General features: G+C 39.6%; 1 protein-coding gene across 5 annotated transcripts in view; it reads right to left on the bottom strand.

Annotated features, from left to right (window-relative positions):
* Positions 1-248: 248 nt before the first annotated feature.
* Positions 249-22753, bottom strand: part of LOC100517524 (butyrophilin subfamily 1 member A1-like) — an 81685-nt gene continuing 59180 nt past the window's right edge. For 4 of the 5 annotated variants that reach the window (XR_002341232.1, XM_013989509.2, XM_013989515.2 and 1 more), the window contains 4 exons: positions 22341-22367; positions 21793-21819; positions 20908-20934; positions 19880-20734 (listed from right to left, as the gene is read on the bottom strand). Coding sequence is in view for 3 of the 5 variants with exons in the window: in XM_013989509.2 (XP_013844963.1) it covers positions 20166-20734; positions 20908-20934; positions 21793-21819; positions 22341-22367 (650 nt within the window). In the remaining 2 variants the exon portion in view is untranslated. Of the gene's footprint in view, positions 752-19879; positions 20735-20907; positions 20935-21792; positions 21820-22340; positions 22368-22753 lie in introns of those variants that run through there. The other variant, XR_002341231.1, reaches the window with a different exon arrangement.

Below are 22753 nucleotides of genomic sequence, written 5' to 3'. Positions count from 1 at the left end.
TTTTTGAAATAAGTGATACTCTAATGACATAGAGAAAAGAATGCATGGAAGTCAGGTTGACCAGACTTGGGAGAGTAGAATATCCAAGTCTTATACCTTGTACACTGAGGTTTGCTCTATCTTTGTGACTCAGATGTTTTTTTCAGAGGCACTAGACACATGTGTGCTCTTGAACACATGCTCTCGTTCTACACACACACACACACACGAACAATAACTGCAGTATCAAAAATAAAACTCACCTTTGTGATTTTCATTCATTATATGTAATTTTCTACAGCAATCTCTTGGGTAGGTCATCATCTCAGGAAAGAAATTGTTTCACGTCTTTCACTCGTGGCCCAAAGAAAATCCTTAACTTGGTTTCAAGTTGCGTTGGCAGGATTTTTAAATCCTTTGTGTTTTTGAAACACAAAGATTTTGAAAGTCTTTGTATTCACTCTGTTAACACAGGGGCAAGATACCACCCAAGGCAATATCACTGGATCAGAGAGAAGTTTTACTCATGTGAATCAGGTTTCTTGCTCTTGAGCTCTCTAGGTAGATTGGAGTATAGAATTAATCAGAAGCAGGAACAGAAACTCTGGACTCTGGACTTTATAGCTCATAAAACCATATTTTAGTTGCATTTAGTTCATTTGCTCATCTGAACACATGCACAAATAATTGCACATACACAGAAAATCAATTGATACATGGGAGATTTCTCTTTTTTCCTCTTCAGTGCAAATCAACCTCAGAGTGTCTAGTGCTAAAAGAGAAAAAAATTTTGTGTTCACTTGATAATTGATAAAGACCAGTAAAAACTAAGGGTTGTTGCAAAGTAGGTTCCTCTTCTTTTTTCTGAAAATCTTATCCACTGATTTCAGTCTCCTTGTCTCAAGAGTTTTCTTCAGCAGCCCAAGTTGAGCACTGGACACTATCCTCAGACTCTGTGAACTTCTGAACCATTTCTGCTATGATGGACCTAGACTCTGCTGTAGGTTCTCCTTGTATCTCTATCCTTACATAGGCTCTTTGGTGGAGTCCCAGGGCTGTATCTTTGACCCCATCTCACACCCTTTTGATGACCTGCTCTAACCAGACCAATTCCCTTGCTGTTCCATGAATATTCCAATCAGGTTTTGTTTCTTCTTACTCTTTCCTCTAAATGGAATGCTCTTCCTCCAGATATGCCCACAACTCTCCCTCCACCCTCTCAGGTCTTTGTTCACCTTTCTAGGGAGACTTTCCTTGGGAAAACTGTCTCATGTTGCCAGGCTTCTTCAATCCTTATACGCCTTTGCTACTCTATCTTCTTCTGAGTATTTATTACCATTTAAGACACTCCATATGTAACGTCTGTAAATGTGTATTGTCTCTCTCAACAAGAATGAAAACTCCTTGAGGGTAGGGATTTGTGTCTACTTTCTTTCCTGTTGTATACTCACTGTGTTTGTGGAGGACATGAATCAATACCATTTTAAAATTAATTAATTTAAAATGTTACTAGTCTTTTCTGGTTTACTGCTTTTGTGAGAACCTCCAATAAATTAGATTTGATGAACCAGTATTTTACATTCTTATTCTGTTTGTTTTTCATAGCTAACTCTGTGAACCTTGAAGCTCCAGAATTCAAGTCCTTTCTTTCCTTTTAGATCAATGACCGTCTTGTTTGAGGGATAGATTAGCATAAAGGGCACTGAACACATAGTGATGTCACATAGTAATATCTCACAATGTATTGTATTTTTAATAGAATTATATGTTTATAATACCTGATATAATAGTTTATTAGTATTTCCAGTGGTGTTCTTGACACTGTAGGCATATCTTGGAGATACTGTGAGTTCAATTCCAGACCACTTCAATAAAGCGAATATTCCAATAAAGCTAGTCATGCTAGTTTTTTGGTTTCCCAGTGCATTAAAAGTTATATTTACACTGTGTTGTAGTCTGTTAAGTATTAAATAGGATTATATCTAAATATATATAAATATATATATATATCTTAAGTTAAAAATACTTCATTGCTAAAATATACTTATCTGAGCCTTCAGCACATCTTAGTCTTTTTGCAATAGCGGTAACATTAACGATCGCTGATGACAAATCACCTTAATATGATTTGTTATGAATATGATCACAATGAAAACCTTTGAAATATTGCAAGAATTACCAAAATGTGACACAGAGACATGAAATGAGAAATGCTCTTGGAAAGTGGCACTGATAGACTGACTCTGTGCAGGATTGCCACAAACCTTTAATTTGCAAAAAACAAACCAGCAAACAAACAAACAAACTGTGTCTATGAAGCACAATAAAGCAAAGCACAATAAAACCAGGTATGTGTGTACTTTAACTTCAGCGAATTTTACGGTCCTGCTTTAATAAAGTCGTTTGAAAATACTCTTTTTCAGTAAAGATTTTCTAATTAAAGAAATATGAATTAAAAATGATCATTTGCTGTTGTTATTCTGCTTCTTTCTTTTCTCTGCCTTATTGTAACCCATGCCTACTTCTATCTGTTTTCAAGGCAGTTAAAAATGAGTAGTTGTGGTCATGGTTAATGAACTTTTTTGGGAGTTCCCTGGTGGCTCAGTAGGTTAAGGATACAGCATCATCTCTGCTCTGGCTCTGGTTACTGCTGTGGCATGGGTTTGACCCCTGGCCCAGTAACTTCCATATGTCTTGGGTGCATCAAAAAGATAAAAATAGGGAGTTCCCATTGCGGCTCAATGGTAATTAATCTGACTAGTATCCATGAGGATACAGGTTCTATCCCTGGCCTCGCTCAGTGGGTTAAGGATCCAGCATTGCTGTGAGCTGTGGTGTAGGCTGACAGCTGCAGCTCCGATTCTACCCCTAGCTTGGGAACTTCCATATGCTTCTAGTGTGGCCATAAAAAGCAAAAAGAAGTTACAACCTCTCTTTTCTCCCTCTCTCCTCTATTTCTCTTGCCTTTTCTTGCTTTCTTCCTGAAAAACATGAATGCTACTTTATATTTACAAAATAAAACATGTCAAGGTGATAATGAATTTTCAGAGGAAAGAGATTGTTTTTTTTATTTTTTTTTTTTTTTTTTTTTTGTCTTTTTGCTATTTCTGTGGGCTCTTCGGCATATGGAGGTTCCAGGCTAGGGGTGAATCGGAACTGTAGCCACGGCCTAGCCAGAGCCACAGCAACGCTGGATCCGAGCCGCGTCTGCAACCTACACCACAGCTCACGCAAGCCGGATCGTTAACCCACTGAGCAGGGCAGGACTGAACCCGCAACTCACGGTTCCTAGTCGATTCGTTAACCACTGCGCCACGACGGAACTCGAGATTGTTTTTTTTTAAATGCTGTTCTCTTTTTTAAAAAATAAATTTCATTGGAGTATAGTTGACTTACACAGTTGTGTTAGGTTATTTCCTTTACATAATTCTGTTAGATAGAAATAGTTGGCTGGTTGGATAAAAGGTCCTTGAACAATGCACTCCCTTTGTCCTCACCCAGTCTTGAGGCTCAGTAGGAGCTAACAGACAAAGGCCAGAAGGCATGGAGATGGCAGCCTAGTACTGTGCTTCTTAATCTTGGGTGCACTGCATAGTCACTTGAGACTGTCATTAAATTACTGATTCATAGCCCTGTCTTCTTTCCCTCCTCTCCCCCTCCCCATTCCCAAGGGGAAAAAAAATATTTTTAGGGCCACACCCGAGGCATACGGAGGTTCCCAGGCTAGGGGTCCAATTGGAGCTGTAGCCGCTGGCCTATGCCACAGCCACAGCAAGGCCAGATCTGAGACATGTCTGAGATCTTATCCAGCTCACAACAATGCCGGATCCTTAACCTACTGCGTGGGACTAGAGATCTAAGCTGTGTCCTCTTGGATACCAGTCAGGTTTGTTTCTGCTGAGCCACAACAGGATGTCCCCTCCCAAGAAATTTTTATCTCATCCAAGACAGGACCTGGATGAAGTCACTTTTTATAAACACTTAGGGTAATTTGGGGCAGGACTAGCCTGTGCTCCATTCACACATATTACATGTGAATGAATAATCAAAAGGATGGGAAGTGTTTTAAGTCTTTTGACAATACTTGAAAAAAAAGGGAATTAGTCCTCTTTTCTCTGAAGGTCTTCATAATCTGTTGATATAGAGGAAAAACTTGACCCAAAAGATTGTCTTCATTGGTGTTAATTGCCAAGAATGTTCACCCAAAGACTAACACATAACTTATCTGTGTGCCTGTCCCAATTCTCCTTAGGAAACGGCTGCTGGAGAATAACCCTTTCTGAAAATTCTTACCTTTGCAGCTTTATGGAAGAAGGTTGTGTATTCTCCTTATCTTCTCAACTTTGTAGGAAAATGAGAAGTAATACTAAGGCAGTCCCTATTATCTCCATGATTTTTTTATTGAAGTATAGTTAATTTACAATAATACGTTAGTTTCAGGTGTTTGGTATAGTGATTCAATATGAAACTGAGCAGGGCCCTGTGGAACTTCTGGACACAACAGCCTTTCCCTGTCCCCCATTTCCTTATTCAGCCTCCATGACCTCCCCTGAGTTCCAAAGGGCAGGTTCAAGCAGTTGTTAATTAGGGAAGGGAGGGGATGCAGAGACCAGAGAGGAAAAGTAAAGTGCCACTTTGGGGCCGGGGTTCTGTTTCCTCTATCAAGGAATACACGGAACAATATCTTTGCGCTCTTCTGCAGAACTAAAACCCCCAACGCATGAATGATGCTAACTACTTGGTGAAGCATTCTTCATTCCAGAAAGGAGGACCCCAGGAACCAGCCCCAGGGCCACTAAACACCAGCTTTGAAGAAGGATGAAAACTTGCATCTACCCTGATCCTTATCTCCAGCCCTATTTTCTACTCTCCAACTGTAAAACCACTTCCTAATTTCTCCCAAGGGAGGGCATAGTCTTTAGGGCATTCGCCTGCTGTGCGCTCCTTTGCCTGGCAAAGCAATATTTTCTCCTAGGCCCCAAACTCTGTCTCTGAGTTTCTATTCAGCCCTGGTGGACAGAGGCCAAGTTTGAGTAACACGACTTCCACCTTCCCTCTCCCTGTTGGTAACCACTGGTTTGTTTTCTATATCTGTGAGTCTGTTTCTGTTCTGTTATATACATTTGTTTTACTTTTAGACTTCCGCATGTAAGTGTTAATGTATTTTCTTTCTCTCTCTGAATTTTGTCACTAAGCATAATACTCTCTAGGTCTATCCATGTTGTTGCAAATGACAGAATTTCATTATTTTATGGCTGAGTAATACTTCACTTTATACCCACACACTCACATTGATACACATACACACATTTATATGCCATATGTATTCCAAATCTTCTCTTTTATTCATTTGTTGATAGACATTTAAGTTGCCTCCATATCTTGGCTATTGTAAATAATGCTGCTATGAATATTGGGGTACATTTTTTTTTCAAATCAGTGTTTTTGTTCTCTTCAGATATATACCCAGAGTAGAATTGCTGGATCATATTGTAGTTGTTTTTTGTGTTTTGGCTGCTCCACAGCATATGGATTTCCCTGGCCAGGGATCAGATCTGAGGCACAGTCGCAACCTAAGCTACAGCTGTGGCAATGCCAGATCATTAACCCACTCTGCCTGGTCAGGGATCAAACCTGTGTCCTGGGGCTCCCAAGATGCCACAAGTCCCATTGTGCCACAGGGGGAAAATCCTATCTTTAAGTTGCTGAGGAACGTCCATGCCGTTTCACACAGAGACTGCACCAATTTACATTCCTGCCAATAGTGTGTAAGGGTTCCCTTTTCTCCATAGCCTCACCAATATTTGACTTGCAATAATCGCCATTCTATCAGGTATGAGGTGATATCCCACTGTGTTTTGATTTGCATTTCTCTAATAATTAGTGATGCTGAGCATGTTTTCATGAGCCTGTTAGCCCTCTACTGAGGGTGTCTTGAATTGAGCCATTTCGTAGCATCTCTTACCCATCTTGGATGGAATGAAAAGACAGGGAATGAGGTTAGGAAAAGAACCACACAATTCTTCCATTTCATAGCCACCAAAAAGTATATAATTAATTTTAAACCATGCTTTGCAGGGATATAAAAATCTCATTTTTGGCCAGCCAACCAGCCTTATGTCAGTCTTTATTGTTATTGCTGAGAACTGCATATTCTGACTGGGCAGTCAATGTGTGTCAAGGCCCCTTTGGCTACTTGAATTGTTTAAAATATTAACCCTATTTCTAGATCAACTGATCTCAACCCCAGGTACCATTAGAACCAGCTAAGAGCTTTTAAAAAGAACCATTGCCCGGTTCCCACTTCAGACTAATTAAATAGAAATTTCTTGGGGATGGGAGGAAGAAAGAGAAGGTAGGGCTATCAATCAGTAACTTAAAATACATTCTCAAGGGATTATACTGTGCAACCAGAGTTAAGAAGCACAGTTCTACCTGTCATCCCATTCCTCCTTTCCCTTATCTGAGAGCTCCTGCTGAGCCCTCAAGTCAGGGTGAAATGGAAGGGATTGTATTGTGCAAGGACCCTCTTATCAACCAGCCACTTCTTATCAAAAGAAATATTTTGAACTCCGTTTCAACCACAATTAATCTAGTGTTCTTGACCCATGGGTATAAAGATATTGTGGTGCCTCACCCAAAAGAGTTATGTGCCACTAAAACTCATGAGGGTAGTTAATGTTACTGAAACTCAACCTCTGCCTACTGTTGCCAAATAGAAACAGCACCTTTGGGTGAAGGAGAAAAAGATAGTTTTATTGCTTTGTCAGACAAAGGGTGTCACACCAGGCTAATGCCTTAAAGACTGTGCCTTCTTTGGAAGAGATTAGGAAGTGGTTTTATGGTTTGAGAAGTGGAAAATAGGGCCACAGATAAAGATCAGGGTAGAGGCAAGCTTGCATTGTCTTTCAAAGCTGGTGTTTTGTGGCCCAGGACAGATTCTAGTGGTCCTTCTTCTTCCAGGAATGAAGAATGCTTCATCAAGTCCTTCTTCCATTTGCTGGAGGTTTCACTTCTTCAGAAAGCCTCAAGGAGATTATTATCCATAGTCTTTGAGGAGGAACCAGGACCTGCCCTAAGGCTGCACCACCTTGACTGTTCCTCCCTGGTCTCTACATGCCCTCCCTTCCCTGATTAGCAGCTGCCCTTTGGAACTCACAGAAGGTCATAGTGGCTGAGGCTTATTCCCTAAATACAATAGATGGAGGACACAGAAAGTCTTGTATGCCAAACAGGGTACTGGCTCGGTTACATTAATGTATAATTGACCTTTGATTAAAGGTATGGCTGAGTTCTTTTGAGGCAGAATATTAACTCAGGGAGTCAGTGTAGGAGCATGGGTTCCCATGCATTCTTTGCTATGGCTATTGATTAACATTTGTAGCTTAAGGGCTCTAGGGAGTAACATCCCCACAGGCCTTGTTTACTATAGGCAGTGTACCTATGCCCAGATGGTCATTAATCTCTAACCCCCTGTAACTCAGTTTACAGGAAGAAAAGAGCAAAGAAACCCTGAGACATATGGGACATTTCCACCTCTAGACCCCTACTGGACAGGAACTGATATAGGTAATTGGGCAAGGCCAATGGGAGAAAACCACATCTTTCTGGACCCCACGTTGGTACCCCCCCATCTTTAAGAGATAAAAACTCCTATAGGATGATAGAGAAGGGGACACTTCTCCCCCCTCCCAGCTGTCCTGGGAGCTATTTGCTTTCCTGTAACAACGACTTTGCTTGCTTGCTGCCTGTGTGTTCACGAAGTTCATTCTTCAGCTGTGTGAACAAGAACCCGATCCCAATAACATCTTTCCAGCATCAGTTTGACTTCATCTCAGATGTAGTATTTCATTTTCCTTATTTTCTAAATACTCTGACTTCAAAGAATATATAAAGCAAGGGTGATCTTTGAAATAAGATTACAAGACTAAGAGCTCTCTTGTGAAGAAATTGAACGTCATTACTCTGTGATCACACCAAGTAAGATTTAATCATTTTATAAATATAAAGAAACCAGTCCAGAGGTCCCTGTATCTGTTATATTAACTAGTCTACTTCATTTCATATTAAAAATTCATCAAATAATTTAATATGTCCTAATTGGAATTTAATCTAATTTTTATTTTAATGGTTGCCAATCCCAAACATAAAACTTACTCTTTTGCAATTCGCAGAATAAAACAAGGCAAATCTATAAATGAGTGGAATATAAAAATGTATGCACTGTCCTGGCTCGTGAGTATTTTGAATATTATCTTTGGCTGTGGTTCAAACCAATTTCTTCTGTCTCATAGCTCTCAGTTATTTATGTAGTTCTATATTATATTTAGGCTCCATCTATGATACTTGGCAGTTCAGGCCTGAAGTGCTTCAATAATTCTCTTTTAGGAGTTCCCGTCATGGCACAGTAGTTAATGAATCCGACTAGGAACCATGGGGTTGCGGGTTCGGTCCCTGTCCTTGCTCAGTGGGTTGACGATCTGGCATTTTCCTGAGCTGTGGTGTAGGTTGCAGATGCGGCTCGGATCCCGCATTGCTGTGGCTCTGGTGTAGGCCAGTGGCTACAGCTCCGATTGGATCCCTAGCCTGGGAACCTCCATATGCCGCGGGGGCGGCCCAGGAAATAGCAAAAAGACCAAATAATAATAATAATAATAATAATAATAATAATTCTCTTTTAGAAAATATTATTCTTTAAAATTATTTTAGTCATCCTAATCTGATGTATCTTTCTTATGTTGTCAGGAGTCATATATATATACACTTCACAACTCTGGTCTCACATCTAGTATCCCCAAATGGAAAAAATAATGTGCGCTCACACATGCACACACACACATCACCTTTTAAAGTGTGCTTCATTAATGTGCTTTCATTTATGTACAACCCAATATAGTCTGAACAATTTTTAGGTACAGTTTTTAATCCTTGAATAGAACTTTTTGCCACATGAGAGAGAGAGAAAAAAGAGATCATGTTAAAGAAAATGAATGAATAGGAATGTTGTAGGTTAGGTTTTCTTATTAAAAATAATCCATATTATTTTAAAAGAGAAATATGGTGGCAAGAGTATGAAATATAAACAGGAACTGGAAAGAAAAAACTATAGAAAGTAACAATTTTTGGCAAAATATAAAATGTAAACATCTTGGAAACCTAGTAGAGTTTCACAGGAGGTACACTGTGCAACTCTATAGCTATCAATACTGTAGACTAGAAGTCAGCATGTTTATTCTATAAAGGGTCAGAAAGTAAATTGTTTTAGGGCTTTGTTGTCTACATATAGTCTGTGTCATATATTTGTTCCCTACATCCCTTTAAAAATGTGAAAAATCTTCTTGGTTGTATCTTATGCAAAAACAGACTATGGGCCAGGATAGGATCAGGGACTGTGATTTGCAAAACTCTTCTATGGACTATGACATCTGGACTGGAGAGGTGGAACATGGTGACCCTTTAACATTAACATCACAAGGTTAAGATTAGGAGAATATAAGTTTATTTTTTTCCCCAAAAGCAGGCAAGCATTTATATCCATGTCAGACTTCTGCCTGTTTGGAAAATGCAAACCCAAATCTCGAATGAGATTATTAACACTTAAGCAAGTTTCAAAGGAATATCAGACTGAACATAAACTTGGGGATCTATTTATAGAGACACAACTAGGAAAGACTTGACATTCCAAACACAGCAAAAGTTCTTGGTATAAAAGTGTACGTTATGTGTATAGAGGTCTGATTCTTCAGGGTACACTCAAAAGATTATTACTCACTTCTTCCCATAGGCATGAATATATATATTTTTAATCATAAAGGTATAATAAAATAGATTGGAAAATATATCTAGCAATCTGGAGCTTCTTCACCTCTTTTCCAATCAAAAAGGCTTTGAGTCTATAAACAATGTAGTCTTCAGAGAAGTTATATTGGTGGCCTTGCTCGTTGAAAGCATTACTGCTTCTGGTGGTCTCTAATAGCAAGAATCAAGGAAAAGCACTTGCAAGATCAATAGCTACTTATCAGAGGGTGTGTTAATTTGCTCAAGTGATAAAAATCACATCTAATACAGCAGATACAATTGAGGTCACCACCTGGTTAGGTTTGTGATAATCCATGATCATTCTCCAAGATCCACCTGTTTTCTGTATAAGCCAAATCGGTGCGTTGAAGGAAGATGTGGGAAATCACTACCTCTGAGTCCTTCAAGTCACTGACGATGGCACTAATCTCTGCAGTCACTCCAGGAAAATGGTATTTGTGTATTATTTTCACAGAAGTCTTCCACTTGGCCTTTTTTTTTTTTTTTTTTTTTTTTTGCCATAATAGCTTTCATCCCACTTGTCGGGAACAAATGTGGATATTCTGCCATTTTCTGAGTGAGTCTATTCCAATTATGCATTCTGAAACTGGGTAAATGACCACAGGATGGGTTTGGGGGCCTATTCTACCCAGTGTAAAATGAACCCAAGCTAGAACTCCTTGGATCACCTACCCTTCATAAACTTGTACTCTTGACTTGTGGACTTCAGTAAAGTTCGAGGTCTCCTGGAATTAGTGTCAGCTCAGAGTCAGTGTCCAGAAATCCGTGAAAGGTCTGATTATTTCCTTTTACCCAGTACATAGTCACCCTGGTCACCACAGGACCCTCTGAGGAGGGTTAGGAGGAAGAGTAACTGTATAAAGTTTTGACACTCTCTTTCATTAATTTTTGCCCTTAAGACCTTCAACTGACTAGATGAGGCCGTCTTTATTACAGAGGTTAATATGCTTAAAGTCAGTTGATTTTAGATGCTAACCATACCTGCAACATATCTTCACAGTAGCATCTAGATCATCGGTTGATTAAATAACTGAGTACGATAGCCTAGCCAGGCTGACAAATAAAATGATGAGCATAGGCTCAACCTCTATCCTTCTAATCAGTATAATCAAGTTAGCTAAGGAAGGCATCCATAATACCTTATGAGATTCTTGGTACCTCTCTGCCCAGCTGTCGGGCTTAGATAAACTGAAGGTATCATTTACTCTGCCCTAGGAGGTTAATTCCAAACAGGTATTCCCAAACCAATGGACACATTCTGAAGTTATTTGTTAAGTTTAAAGCTCCCAATACACTGGATGATGGTCCAAGGGAGGATCTCACATGCTTATGATTCATGCATTGACCCTAAACACTACCGTTTGAATCAGCTTCCCTTTGGTTTCTATACCAATTGACACTGTGACATTGAAATAATGATTTGTATTAATTATGCTTTGGCTATGGACATAGGACAATTATGAACAATATGGAATGAAGGGTTTGCAATAGGTCCTATAGAATAGGACTATAGAATTGTTGGAGCTGGTCAAGATGTCTACAAAAATCCACTGCAGGGTTTACTAATTTTTTAATGTTAGTGACAGCTTGTCAATTTAATGGTAAAAAATGGTCACCTGTTTTGATTTAAATACATGTTTTCCTTCCATAAGCATAGATAAGTGATTTTGGTTTATCGGTGTGAAGCATGTCAGAAAAAACAGGGATCGTGTTTCTGAAAACTATATGCTGAGAGCATCTTAAAAATAGAATATTGCTGGATTAGGAAGATGTGGTATACACACACAAACACACACACACACACACACACTCAATGGAATACTACTCGGCCATAAAAAAGAACAAAATAATGCCTTTGCAGCAACATGGATGGAACTAGAGACTCTCATACTGAGTGAAGTAAGTCAGAAAGAGAAAAGCAGATACCATATGACATTACTTATATCTGGAATCTAATATAGGGCACATATGGAACTTTCCACAGAAAAGAGAATCATGGACATGGAGAATAGACATGTGGTTGCCAAAGGGGAGGGGCAGGGTGAGATAGATGGCGTGCTTGGGGTTAATAGATGCAGACTATTGCCTTTGGAATGGATTAGCAATGAGATCCCGCTGTGTAGCACTGGAAACTATGTCTGGTCACTTATGATGGAGCATGATAATGTGAGAAAAAAGAATGTATACATGTATGTGTAACTGGGTCACCATGCTGTGCAGTAGAAAATTGACAGAACACTGTAAACCAGCTATAATGGGAAAAAATAAAAATCATAAATAATAGAATACTGGGAATTTGTGGTGCCAGAATTTGAGGCAGCCCACTGCCTAGGTCATAAATACATGAATTCAATGTCCTTTTTACTGAACTACTTTAAAGGACATTTTAATTTTCAGGAAAACATACCATAAGGAGGTACCCACTGAGGAACTGTTCTGTGTGGGTGAGCTGGTAGTTTGGAGCAGTTGGTTTGAGGGGGCCTATCCATTCACATGATGACTACAGTTGTGGGAATTAGTCCTGCCAGGAGGTCCCCCATATGCCCTTTCTTAGGCCCAGACCAGGTGGCAGAGAGAGCAGTTGAGTTCCCTGATCTCTAACATGGAGAAAGGACTGTAGTGAATGGTGGTCTGAGAGTCTTCATCACTGGTACTTGATATGGCAGCAGCCACTTCCTAGGGCTTTGGAGTAAATAAACTAGACTCTTTCATTGAAAACTGACTGTAAGAGAATGTAGAAGAAATAAATCACTTGGAGAGAAAGTGCCGAAAAAAGAACATTATACTTAAGAATTCAGGGAAAAGAGATAAGAGATGTGGAGGAAGAGATAAGGCCCTGAGGATGTAAGAGATAACTTGTAAAGGAAGAAGAGTGAAACGCCAAGAGCAGGAAGCTAAGCCCCTCCCTTACCCCTGGAAGGGATGCCTTCCCAAGCTTGCTATTTCTGCTCCCACAGACTTTCCCAGTCCCTTTCTTTTGACTTCCCAGTAGCCAGTGCTCTGTAATCCTCCAGGTCCTAGACCTCAGTTTTTACTCCCTTGGGTGGGGCTCTCTGCTGCTAGGGGTGAGCCCTAATTAATGTTGTCTATGTTCAGCTGCCACTCGGACCTCATCACACACTCTTGTGCTAAAGTAAAGTTTCTCAAAAAGGATAAACTCAGTTATTATTACATGTTGATGCTCTTCGTAGCTCTGCCTTTGGCCTCTGGGCTTGGTGGCTTTAATCAGTCTCCTAAGAGTGGGCCCATAGGTATTCTTAAAGAATTTTATGTTATGTGAGAGAGCAGAATCCCCTTGCTCCATAAGTCATTTTTGTGAATGGAGAGAGTACTCTGTGGAGCACAGAATCCCACGCCTCAACTGTGCCATCAAAGCAACATAAACATTTTAGAACGTTCTTGATGTGACACACAGCAAGAGTTTATTAATTTGGAAAATTCGTGACTTAAACATGCCAAGGAGAATATACTCTATATATTCATAAATCAAATTTTTTTTTTAACAACTCTGCTGAACAAAACAGATTAATTCCTGATGCTCATGGACTTCATTCCTACACCATTTACCTCTCTCTGACAACTTGTTTGAGCTTGAGCTCTTTTGGTCTTTTTGTCTTATTGAGTAATAGATAATTGGTTGTCCAATTATCACTTATAATGATTTTTATTTTTTGCATTATAGCTGGTTTAGATGTTATATCTCTTTAATCTCCTCTTGGCTATGGCAATTTCTCAGATTTTCCTTGGTTTGAAAATGACCTTAACAATTTTCAGGAGTCCTTGTCAGGAATTTTATATGCCATCGAACCGAGAGTTGTCAGATGTTTTTCTCACGGACAGACAAGAGGAAGAGCGCAGAGGTAAACTTCCATTTTCATCACGCCATATCAAGAGTGTATGCTATCAACAAGATTTATGTTGGATTCATTGACCTCACTGAGGTAAGGTTTATGAACTTTCTCCACTGCACAATTATTCCTTTCCACCTCCCATTTCCATACCGTACACTGTGGAAAGTGTCACTGTGTGTAACCCCCACATCTAAGGAGTGAAAAATTATGCTTCCCCTCCATGAGAACAAAGTAACTACAACCTACGTTTATTACTTGGAATTCATTTACATGAAATGTTTGTCTCTTTTTCTCTCGATTAATTAATTTAATCATTTGTTTTTTTTATCAAGAGGGACTCACGGATATTTATTTTTTACTTTAGGTTAATGCAATATTATTTAATTTTGTTATTTAAATTATTCCGGCTTTGGCCATTGGGAGCTCTTTCATTTGGCTTCTGCACCTCTTTGATGTGCCCTCATTAACTTTTTTAGCCTTTTTTACTTCCTGACACTAAATAATGCTTCTGAGCCAGTCCTAGAATCAACCATTTCTCCCGGAGCCCTGCACAGTTCTTTTATTGGAGAATGGTATTAAAAATTACATCTGGGAGTTCCTGCTCTGGCTCAACAGGCTGGGCAGTGTTTTGGGAGCAGTGGGACACAGGTTCGATCCCCAGGCTGGCACAGTGGCTTAAAGATCTGGTGTTGCCACTGCTGTGGCTTCAGTTGTGACTTTGGCTCAGATGTGATCCCTGACCTGGGAACTCCATATGTTGCCAGGAGGCCCAAAAAACAAACAAATTCAAAGCAGTATCAGGATGCTAGGTTTGTGGAGCTACTTTCTTTTAATCTTTCCTTACTTTTATTGATCAAACAAAGGAGATAGTGTAGACTCTAAAGATTTGTCTTCTTTTGAGGTGATCCTGCCTTTACTTTTGGTTCTGGATCAAGGTTGTTTCCTGTTGTTGCTACTGACTTTTTGTAAGTGCACATTCTAGTAAATTTAGAAAATTTAGCACAAATCTTCTGTTAATATCATCTGTGGATCTACTTGTAAATCAGGAATTCCCTCTCCTCCAGAAAGAGTTCACTGTGATAAATAACTAATCCTATGGCTGGGATTTTGGTGACAAGTAGTTCAAATCTGAGGGGAGGGATACCGATTCTTAGCAAATCATGAACCCTTAAAAAGGAGCTTATTTATAGCTCTTGGAGTGCCAGAATCTCCTCAATACCATCTCCAATAATATTGTGATCCCATAACAATCTCCATTGTGTGACCGTTTGCTCTTAATGAATTACCTCTATGAAGGAGGTGACATTTTTATCTTCAGCAGCTGTTATCATTTCTCTCTTAAATAGGTTGCAAATTTGACTTTAAAAATTTTCTGCAAAATAATTCTAATCCTGCTTGATGACTTCTCAGGATGACCACTGTTCCAAATGCTTAGTCCAGTCCTTTAGATGTTTGAAAATTATTACCTTAATCTCCCAAAGGTTTTTCCTTTTCAGATTGTATTATTTTCTTAAGGCTACTCTAACAAATTACCAAAAACTTGGTGGTTTAAAAGTTCAGAAATTTATCCTCTCTCAGTTCTGAAAGCCAGAAGTCTGAAATCAAGGTTTCAGTAGCAGTGCACCCTCTCTGAAACCTCTAGGTGAAAGTACTTTCTGTTTCTTCCAGCTTCTGGTGGTGACACACACATTTCTTGGCTTGTGGATATATAACTTCTATCTGTGCTTCCATTTTCCCAAGGCCACCTTCTCTGCATGTATCTCTTATAAGGACATTTATTTTTGAGTTTAGAGCCTACTTGGAACACTGAGGAAGGTTTTCTCTCAATATCCTTAATTTAATTACATTTACAATTGCTCTTTTTCCGGATAAGGTTGAGTTCACAGGTTCTGGGGATTAAGACATGGATCAATCTTTCGGGAAGCCACCATTCAACCCACTCCACAGGCTCAACATCTTCAATCATTTTAGCCATTTATTCTTCTTTGCGGGGCTGTCCAAATTATCCTCAGTTAGAGTTGTCATATTCTTTTCATGATCAAATTTGTCAATTCCTTATCAAACTATGCTTCTAAGAACATGGTAGGTCCTGATGTAAGCAGTGACTACTAGAATGAGACTACTATATTTTTCTGTATTGAGCAGTCAAATGACTCCAATGACACTCATCAGGGCACCAATGACAACTTTCAGAGAAGAGGGAAGTTTCTTCTAGAACTTGGATTTTACCATTTTCATTGCTTTCTTTTAATTGCTTGTCCATGAGAGAGACTGTGAAGGGAAACAGGAACCACAGGAGAAGGAGTGGTAGCTAGTAGGATCATGTCTAGGATGAGGTAGTTACTGAGTATGGTTCTATCACCTACCAGCACTTGCTTGGGAGATTGAAGGATGCCCTGGAGGATTTCATGTCCTTTCTCATCCGTATGCTCCTCCTTGTGGAGAACTTGTAATTTCACAGAGTTCTTTGGAATTCAGAAGGAAGAGAAAATTTGAAAAGTTTATCCATTCAATAACCAGAGATGGTTTTCCTGTGATACTGGTAAATGAAACATTTCTTTTCTCTCTCTCTGCTCATTATGCTTAATGCTTAGAGATGCTGATTGAAGGGGAAAAAAATCCCCCAAAGAGAAAGAGAATCCTTTTATACCCTTGTTGACCATCTCTTCTGCACAGGGGAATCTGCTAGGCATAAGAGGATGTTGGCTCCCCTCAGAGAATGCATGAGTAACGAAATGGCATAAATATAGAAGTAACAATAATTCAATAGGTATACCTTAATTTACATTTTTGAGAGTAAGCTTTAGTTGTCATATAGAAAAGGGAAGAAATGATGTAAGCTTTATGTTTAACAGCATTATGGTTTCTTATTTCCCTGTGCTAATTCAGATTCTCCTTCCCTCACTTTTAGTTCAGTAATTCAAAAGGAAAATACAACGTCCAAGGTAAACCACATAGGGTATATATTCCCAAATGACTGTTCAGTAGTATGTGCACAGGAATAATGATTGGACACTATTCACAATACAAACATGTCAGATAATTAATTTTTATTTTATTTTTTTTTTTTTTTTTTTTTTTTTTTTTTTTTTTTGCCTTTTCTATGGCCACACCTGTGGCATATGGATGTTCCCAGGCTAGGGGTCAAATCGGATCTATAGCTGCCAGCCTACACCACAGTCACATCATGGTTCCCAGTCAGATTCATTAAACACTGCCACACGAGGGGAACACTGAATTTTTTATTTGAGTTATTGTATTTTGCGTCTCTGCTTGCTGAAGTTTTATATCTTGTATTTCTTTCCTCAGTGTTTCCTGTAAATTATCCATCTTTGCCTATAGGTTATTTTCAATGACTTGCATCATCTTTAGCATCAACAATCTAAAGTCTTTTTCCCAGAGGCTGAGACTCTCATCTCTTAGCTGATTTTCTGTTTTTATTTTTTCTTCTTTCTCCCTTATCTGAGTTATAGTTCTCTCTTTTCATTTTTATAAGTTTTTGGTGTGGTGACCTTTTTACAGATTATATACTTTTAGCCTCTCTTACTTCTGATGGCTGCCCCCCTGGTGGCAGAAGTTGGTATGGGGGCTTGCTGTAGGCTTCCTGATGGGAGGAACTGGTGCCTGCCCACTGGTAGGTGGAGCTGATTCCTATCCCTCTATTGGGTGAGGCTTTGTCTCTGGGTGAGATTAGAGGTGGCTATGTGCCTGGGGGGTCTTTAGGCAGCCTGTTTACTGATGGATGGGGCTGTGATCCCACCTAGATTGTTGTTTGCCTGGGGCTTCCAGTGCTAATGGGTGGGGCCAGATTTTCCCAAAATGGCCACCTCCAGAGGAATCATGTTGATGGATATTCCCAAAGCTTTGCTTCCAATGCCCTTCCCCCACAAGAAGCCACATTCACCCTTGCTTTCCCAGGAGGTCCTCCAAGAACTGCAGTCAGGTTTGACCCAGATTCCTATGGAGACTTTGCTTTGCCCTGGGACCAAGTGCACCTGAAAGTCTGTGTGTGTCTTTTAGGAATGGGATCTCCATTTCCCTCAGTCCTGTGGAGCTCCTGCACACAAGCCGCACTGTCCTTCATGCATGCTCCATTCTCCAATGCCAGATCTCCAGGCATGGGGACTTGACATGGGGCTCACAACTCTCACTCCTGTAGGTAAATCTTTGTGATACACTTAATTTCCATGGATTTTTTTAAAGAGTAAAAAAAAATGAGTGAAGTGCCAGAGACACTATCTACTGGATATTTTGAGTTATCTAATCCCTTAGCAAGATTAATAATTAGAGTGCAAGAGCCTTTTCAGGAAGATCAAATGCTAGAGACTGGATGTAATCACCTCAAGTTCAGGCAGAAGTTGGTGTCATTTTCTGAAAACTACATTGCAAACACTAGGAGGTTTACCAAATGGAATTTATGAAATGTCCTTATTTTTCCCCCTGCATTTCTTCACAGTCCATCATGCTTCTTCTAGACTTAATGTTTCTTGATGTTGTAAGGGGGATGGTTGGGCCTTTTATAGCCCCCCATGATCTTAACCCTCAGCACTTGTATCAAAATAAGCAATGAGATGGTATTTGTATAAACCAGACTATTAAGTCAACTAATCAAGCTGACATACTGCCATCATACACAAATGTGAACCAGTGGATCCATTGGTATGTAAACAAGGGAACTTATGTCATGCGACCCGTGATGCCAGTCCCAGGATCATTGCTTGTGTGTTTTGTTGTTCAATATGAACACACGGTTACTTTCTCATTAGTATATACTTCAGGTCTCTATACCATCAAATTACTGTAGAACTGTGAACAATATTTGTGATATAAGATGAATTAGTGGTTTTGTATGACAAAACAGAGAAAGAACAATATCACTCTATGTGGAAGGTTATTTCTCTTTCTGAAATACTGTTCAGCCAAGGAGTAAATGTGAAGGATGAATTTTTTGAAAGAAATTGCAGGGAAAATTATGTTTGAGGCTTTAGGCCTTCACTTGTTATCTATCACTTTATAAGGAGATTACTCTCCTAAGAATCTGGCTATCTCTTATGCTGTATCAAACCTAGATTAATCATAAAACCAGCTGATGAGGTTCATCTGGTGTGTTGACTCTTGAAAAAAAAAGTGATAGAATTATTGGAAACTGTTATCTTCCTCCTCTCCTCCTCTTCCTTCCTCTTCTTCTTCTTCTTCATATTCAAAAATGAAATACAGTTAGAAACTGAGAATAAGGGGGTGGTAGAGTTGGACATTTAGAGAAACTAGAATTTTTAATAAAATTAACTGCAAAATATGGGAATGCAAATGGCTAGAGATGCATAGGGTGATTATCAGATAGTACTAGTGTCCACAAATTGGCAAGTGACTACACGTGTATAAAGAAAATAATCTACTCATTTGTATGAGTTTTAATAGCATATCAGGCTGCCAGTATCATAAGTAGAGGAATTCCCACTGTGAGGCAGAGAGTTAGGAATCTTACTGCAGAGGCTCAGCTCAGGTCACTGTAGAAGTATGGGTACCATCCCTGGTCCTGTTCAGTGAAGTAAAGGATCTGGCATCGCCACAGCTGTGGCATAGGTTTCAGCTGTGGCTTGGATTTAGTCACTGGCCTAGGAATTTCCATATGCCAAGGGTGTGGCCATCCAAAAAAATAAGTAGATGACTACATTAATTTGTATTTGTATTTTGCCAAGTTATTGTGGCAGAAAAAAAATGACACCAGGATTTCCATTTCTGAGGAAGAGAATACTTGAAATTATTAGCCATGACACCAAGTAGGGAAAAGGGTAGGAAGTGAAGTCAGGAGTGACGAATGAATTAGGAGACATAAAGGGGCCTGATGAGCCTGACACAGTGCAGGAGTAGGAGTAGCTATGTAATCAAGTACAAGACTTATACCTCCAGTTTCCTTGCACATTCAATGTGGATGTCATCTGCTGCCAAACTTAAAGGCAGAGGGCACCAGTAAGGGTAAGAATCAATCACAAGGGACAAATATCCAACACACAAATTGATTAAAGACATACATGTTTGCGTTTCATGAAAAGAATTCTAGAATTGAATTGAGGGCAATAGAGGGGCTCCATAGAGTTGACAGACTCCCAAGTCCACTTCAATTTCTCTACCATCTGCGTCATATTACATGGTCATATATGTTTTTTGAATTCCATTAATCATAACACTTTATAGCCAGAAGAAAAGTAAAGAAGAAAAGAAAGACACAATTTTCCTTTAAGGACACATCCTTGTAATTCACCTTTTAATACACCACCATCCTTTGGTCACATGCACCAGGGGAGTCTAGGAAATCTAGTACTTACAGGAGGCTGTCATAGGAAAAGGTAATAATGAGAAAAATACACAACGAAAAGAGGGAGAATTGATATGAGGGACAATCATTAAGTCTGAGTCCCAGAGCTTCATATTGACAATGAACCAGTAGGGACTAGGAAAAAATCTATTTATATATCTGGTTGGGGGAGAAGTGCCATCTTCTATGGGGCAAAGTGATCATTTCACCTGGAGGGTAGGCTTATGAATTACATCAGTACATTCTCCTTCAGCTGAACAGATGGTTAGGGAGCCCGAGTCAAAGGACCAAAGTCTGAAAAGTGGTCTTAGGACACCACAGAATGTGTTCTGGGGAAAGGTGAAAATGTGAGATCCATCTGTCATGTTGTAGAAAGATACATCTCCAGCCTCATAATTCAGGAATATCCCCACCTTAAGGGGTCTTTCTCTTAGAGGAAGAGAAGTTTCCGGGGAGGTGAGGGCCCAGTAGTCCCCGTCATAGAGCCTAATGGCCCAGAAACCATTCTGTGGGGACATAATGAATGCCCCCTTCCTGGTCACATTATCTCTACAAATTCCCAGGTCCCAAGATTGCATGTCCCCAACCTCCACCTCCCAGTAGGCTCTCCCTGAGTTGATGCGCAGCTGACCCAGCACACAGGGAATGGAGTTGAATCTCTGTGTGGAGTTGGGTAGATCTTGACAAGTTTCTTGCCAGGTAACTCGCCTCCCTCCTTCAGACATGAGGAGGGCAGGATGGGCAGTGGCTTCATCCAGGGTCACATTTGCTGCAAAGACCAGTGGACTATCATGCTTCTGGCAATGGTCATAGTCATGGGCCAGAGGGTTCCCGTTCTGTCAGGACTCCTCTGGCCCTGGGTAGATCCAGCTCACTTTTACCCAGCAATCCTCCAGCCACTCCACAAAAAGCAAGTTCCCTGCTGGATCTTGATAGACTCACCAGCTTCGAATACTTCTTTCCTCCAATCTATAAGGTAAGAAATAATCATGAGATCCCACCATCTGAAAAATAAATCTGCCTGTCTGACCAGAAGACCATGAGTATAAATTCCCTAGGATTAGTCAAGAATAATATCAACCAGGATTTCCCGTCATGGCGCAGTGGTTAACGAATCCGACTAGGAACCATGAGGTTGCGGGTTCAATCCCTGCCCTTGCTCAGTGTGTTAACGACCGGCGTTGCCGTGAGCTGTGGTGTAGGTTGCAGACGCAGCTTGGATCATGAGTTGCTGTGGTTCTGGCATAGGCTGGCGGCTACAGCTCCGATTAGACCCCTAGCCTGGGAAACTCCATATGCTGTGGGAGCGGCCCAAGAAATAGCAAAAAGACAAAAAATAAATAAATAAATAAAAGAATAATAGCAACCAAGAAAAATATTCTTTCATAAATTGAACTTCTTTTTACAATCTATTAAATTATGTCTGACTTGAGACCTGACCCATTTTCTGTGTCTTCTAAGTCAACATCCCTGTAGGATAAATATCTATAAACTTGTTAGGATGTTTCAGAGAAAATAGGGAACATGGTGTATCTGACCAAATAAAGTATTTTTCATGTTAGTGTCCTCAGATTTTAGCTGATGAAAATCACTCTGCATATGCTCAAAACACAATGTAAAGTGCAATTATAAAATGAAAAACCTGCTATAATTCAATGTTTCAAACAAATTATTATCTGTTTAAAACATTGAGTAATCTATGGAGTTCATGTTGTCTATGGTTTGGATTTTCTTTGATTTTCAGCATATTATTTTTGGACATGGTAGGTGTTCATTGCAAATATCCTAGACAGTAGGATTGTCTTCATCATAGGCCATGTTACTCACCAGGATATATTGGAGCATCCCTCCAGGCTGCAAAAGAAAACATAGGAAACCCTTTAGCTTTTTTCCTTCTCCATTTACTCCTGTTATCTTTTCCATTGCTCCCTGTCATTATCCCTTTTCCTCTCTTGAATACCTCATACTTCCTCTTTCTATTCTGTATTACCTCCACATTGCATTTTAAGAAACATGACAAATAAAAACGGTCAGGTTTAAGATACAGATAACAAGTTACAATGGTCAGGTTTAAGATATAGGTAGAAATACAGAAGCAACAAAAGTGGGAGGGACAGAGGTGGAACACAAAGCAGGGAGCATAAGATAAAGTCAAGAAGAAAGGAAAGAGGAGAGGGGGAAGAACATGCTGAATCACTCCTCATTTACACTTCAGAGAGAATTCATTACAGAAATTTAGACAAGGAAAAACAAAGGCTTCTTTGCCCAATATAGACATTTTAATTTTTATGCCTGCATTCTCTCATACTGCTATAGGGACAGGACCCAAGAGAGATGGAAGAAGGAAGCTTTCTGAGAGACAACCATTTACTTACCGTTCTTGAATTGAGCCTTCCTCCTAGCTGAGAGAAAACACAAAACACCCATAGATATGAGAGGATTTCTTAACTTCATGAGGAAGATGCAATTAAAGCCATACATCTGCTAATGATTATATCTGCATGTTGGTCAAGTAATTCACATTTTAAAAATAATGAGAAATCTTTCTGGTCCATTCTAAATAAAAAGTTCCCTTCAATTTTAGGAGTACTACATGATATGTAGGGACATCAGAACATAAAATATTCATGTAGAGTACTAAAAAATAGTTTAAGAATTCTTCATAAGATAGCCTTAGACTATAAGGATACATTACCAAGGAAGTGGGATAGAAAAATCAACATAAAAATATCATGAAGGAAGAGAAATTTGTCAAATACATGTTAGAGTGGATGAAAATAACCACAAA

Source organism: Sus scrofa, unplaced genomic scaffold, assembly GCF_000003025.6.
Source record: "Sus scrofa isolate TJ Tabasco breed Duroc unplaced genomic scaffold, Sscrofa11.1 Contig340, whole genome shotgun sequence".
Taxonomy (NCBI): domain Eukaryota; kingdom Metazoa; phylum Chordata; class Mammalia; order Artiodactyla; family Suidae; genus Sus; species Sus scrofa.
Note: the sequence above shows the minus strand (reverse complement) of the source record. Positions and strands in the feature narration are given on the sequence as shown.